We start from the raw sequence: 4,040 nt of genomic DNA on the forward strand, positions 1-4,040 counted from the left end.
AGATTAATTGCAAATTAGATTTCTTACGCATTTAGAATAATCTGGCAGTTCCAAGTTGAATCTAAAAGTATTACTAGTTCAAATACTAATTGGATTTGAATAATATTACTCTTGCCATTAGCGGTGACCTAACTAGCCTGTAGGCAACATGGTTTTACTTTCAAGAAGTGAATTGGAAGGCAGAATCTCGATGGTTTTTAGGTTACAAGCCAACCGGTTGCGCGCGTTTGAGGGACCGGTAGAAATTGTACCACGTCATGCCTTTTTTCACGCGCACAATTCTATATAAGATTGGTTGCGCCGAAAGTGAGAGTACATTGTCTTCTCTAGAGCACCCCTCGGAACGTCAACTTCTCGAGTCATGAAAACTGTGAGTGATCATGCCGGGGTAGTAGTGCAAACTTGTTGTGGGGCTTGAGGAAAATACCCTAGTTTTAAGTGATCACCGGGGTAGTAGTGCAAACTTGTTGTGGGGCTTGAGGAAAATACCCTAGTTTTAAGTGATCATGCCGGGGTAGTAGTGCAAACTTGTTGTGGGGCTTGAGGAAAATACCCTAGTTTTAAGTGATCATGCCGGGGTAGTAGTGCGAACTTGTTGTGGGGCTTGAGGAAAATACCCTAGTTTTAAGTGATCATGCCGGGGTAGTAGTGCGAACTTGTTGTGGGGCTTGAGGAAAATACCCTAGATTTAAAGAACTCGTGGCACGCATGACATTGAGAATAAACACCTCCGAAAGCCACTATGTTGATGATCGATGAGTGGCCAATTTGATTTTATTCAATGGCATTTTAAAATTGAATTGCTCTGTAATCAAAATCCATTGAAATTGAATGGATGCCGATAATTTGTTTCTGACTAGTAAGATGTAATTTTTATGAATTTTTGCACCATTAGCTGATACTGAATCAATAGTGTTCATGGTAAATTTAACTGTTTACAACAGGGAAAATATTAAAATAGACATCATAAATAATCTTCTAAATAATTCTATATGATGAGTTGGTGGAACCATGTAAATAATTTCGATTTTCCAAAATGTAAACAATTGTTAAATTACAGTGGCTATTAAAATGTACAATATCCACCGAAAATTCGACAATTTGTTCGTAATGTAAGATATGATCTCAAAAAAGTAACGGTTTGAAATCATTCTGACCCTCGAACGTTTATTCATATTAACGCCAAAATTTATCAATGACTAGGATTCATTTTCGGCTAATTTAAATTTAGACCTTTGTTATTTTCATTCTGAAATAAAAATGAACAATAATTCTAAAGGTGAAGATAAATATAAACGCCAAATGAGATCACCCCGAAATATTTCCAAGACTACTTCTATCATAAATTTTTCATAGAGATAAAAGTTTCACTGGGAGATGAAATTGCTTTTTATCGCAGTTCCTCTAAAAAATTAAGGGTCTACCTAGGTTCTACCTAGGCTTCTACCTAGGCTTCTACCTATGAGTCACTTTACTGGGCTTAAAGTAATGCTGGTCTGCTTGGCCGCTCCATCGAAATCAGTTTCTGGTCAGAATTCTAGTTTCCGACATTACAGTCGTCTGAGAGTATGACAAGAGTTGGCAGAGCCGAGTCATACCGAGCTCTCAAGCCGGCTAGAGGCTACCCTTCAAACTCAAAATCGAAGGAGACATATAGAGCGGCTGATTTACGTGCTCCCCGTTTCAAGGCAGCACCAATAAATTTCAGGGTCGGGCAAGTATATTCATTCGATAAGTGGCATTTTCGCTAGTATTGATTGGGGTAAAATAATCAGCAGAATCGTTTAACATAATTTTTAATAATCATTGAACGTTCACAGCTCTCGCAACCACTATCGTTTTTCTTTGACCACTATCGTTTTTTCACAACAACGCTTTAAATAAAAGTATGGAAAACCATCATATCTTTCACAAGGACTCCGTTGATGTAATCACCTCAGAGATATATACTCAGAATTTTAGAGGCCACAAATACTTTTTATTTCCGTATTTAAGGTCTTCTAAGTTTTTACGGTCTTTCAGTAATGATTGATTATTCAAGGTGTACAAGGTTTTACATTTACTTGCACAAATTGCTAAAATTGTGTTAGATTGAAAACAGGAAATCGTCGTTTTGATTTAAGTACTGAAGTCACGCAGGTGATCAGGTCTGACAAATGAAGATCTAAATTTGTTAAATTTCATTACTTTCAATGAATCTAAAATTGGTAAATGTGTCAATTGCTAGTATGTTCTAATTTCAATATTCTCTTATTGCCTCCTAAAAATCGACTTAAAATTTACTCCAATTAAATTGTTTAACTCTTGCTTTTCTGATCACACAGCGGTTGATGTAAGCTAGCTTTTCTTTGTATAATTTTATCATTATTTGTCGGGCTCATGATAAGTAATTAAAATAATTCAATTTTCAGGCCGTAGCGCTAGTGTTGGCGGGAGTTGTGGCGGTCGCCCAAGCGGGTGGCGGCGGCGGCGGCTGGGGTGGTGGCTATGGAGGCGGAAAGGGAAAAGGAGGCGGATACGGTGGTGGATACGGTGGTGGATACGGATACGCCGACATCGTTCCCATTGTTGTACCGCAAGCCGTGCCCCAGCCATACCCAGTCCACGTGCCCGTGCACCAACCCTACCCCGTGCCCCACCCGTACCCCGTGGTCCAGCACGTGCAAGTGCCCGTGGAAGTCATCAAGCACGTTGAGGTGCCCGTCGAGGTCATCAAACATGTCCCTGTTAAAGTCCCAGTCCCAGTTTCGTCTAAGGGCTTCGGTGGTTTCAGCAGCGGTGGCTTTGGAGGTGGCGGATTCGGAGGCGGTTTCGGAAAAGGTCACGGTTTCGGCGGTGGTTTTGGAGGCGTGGTCGAAGAAGTGGAAACCTCGGTTTCATTTGGAGGGGACATTGGCCATGGATTCGGAGGAGGTTTGAAGGGTGGAGACCTGCACGGCTCCAGCATCTCTTTCAGTCACGGCGGTGGACACAAGGGTGGACTTACGAGTTCTTACGGCTCCATTCACTGAGACCGAACCCAGGTCAAAAGTATCGTACGAAATTAGTTTTTTTATGTCGACGATTTTTTCTGTTATGTTACGTTTGTAATGAAGTTTATCTCTTTAATGTTAGGCCGTTGCTGTATACAACCGCTAACTTCCAAACACAAGTCAGAAACATTTTTGTAAATAAAAATGTTTTCCTCCCAAACGGAAATTTTAATATCCCTCATGTATATATGAATGTTTGAAGAACTTATTATTTTAGGTTAGCGTTTAGAAGTAGAAATCTATTAATTTATGTTTTCAATTCCGAGAACTGACAGCAAATGTACGATCAGATTCAACAAGTTATAATTGTAATACTAATTTTACAGTTAATTAAGCTACTTCACATTTCAACAATACTTTTTAATCCAGCCAAGGGAATAATTCCTATACCAAATTAAAAGACGGTCGTCCGGAAATACATAAATCATTCAACAAATTTTATTACTTTTATCGAACTGCATCACATATTTTTAATCATCAACGAACAAAATACATACTCTTAAACTTGGCATGTACATTTTCATTGTCATAAACTTCGATATTAAAAAATCGTTTATTGTGTAACTTATCAGTCGACCAATTATGTTGAAGTTTAAGCCCAAGGAGGGATTTATTTTTTCTCACTTTACCTAGAGTTTAGTTATTCACACTCGTTTTCGCCCATGTAGCCTTATTAAGAGTTACAGTGAATTTTTGAATTTGCATTGCTGTGTCATTTTGACAAAGATCAGGCTGGTGGGCGCATTTATCGCTACAAGTCTTAAACCCAACTATAAAAAATTGCTTCCATTGGTGCTGTCTCATAGCATCAAAAAATGAGTAGGCAGCTTTGTTATATCAGCAGTCGAAATGCTACAACGAATTTAACGTTGATACAATGAAATTAATGATTAATGAAATTAACGTTGATACAATGAAAATAATGATTAATGAAATTAACGTTGATATAATATATTATGTCCCATTTTCTGACAGTGAAAGCTCGGTAGTCAACAATCACCATCGAAG

At 38.6% G+C, this 4,040-nt stretch overlaps 1 protein-coding gene across 1 annotated transcript; it reads left to right on the plus strand.

The window, feature by feature from the left end:
- The first annotated feature begins 295 nt into the window (after positions 1–295).
- On the plus strand, positions 296–3,192 carry LOC108665227 (cuticle protein 79). The gene is made up of 2 exons (XM_018151960.2): positions 296–370; positions 2,412–3,192. The coding sequence occupies exons 1-2, from the start codon at positions 362–364 to the stop codon at positions 3,009–3,011; spliced, it is 609 nt and encodes a 202-aa protein (XP_018007449.1). The 5' UTR covers positions 296–361; the 3' UTR covers positions 3,012–3,192.
- Positions 3,193–4,040: the final 848 nt, after the last annotated feature.

The sequence above is a fragment of the Hyalella azteca genome, unplaced genomic scaffold, assembly GCF_000764305.2.
Source record: "Hyalella azteca isolate HAZT.00-mixed unplaced genomic scaffold, Hazt_2.0.2 contig15744, whole genome shotgun sequence".
Taxonomy (NCBI): Eukaryota; Metazoa; Arthropoda; class Malacostraca; order Amphipoda; family Hyalellidae; genus Hyalella; species Hyalella azteca.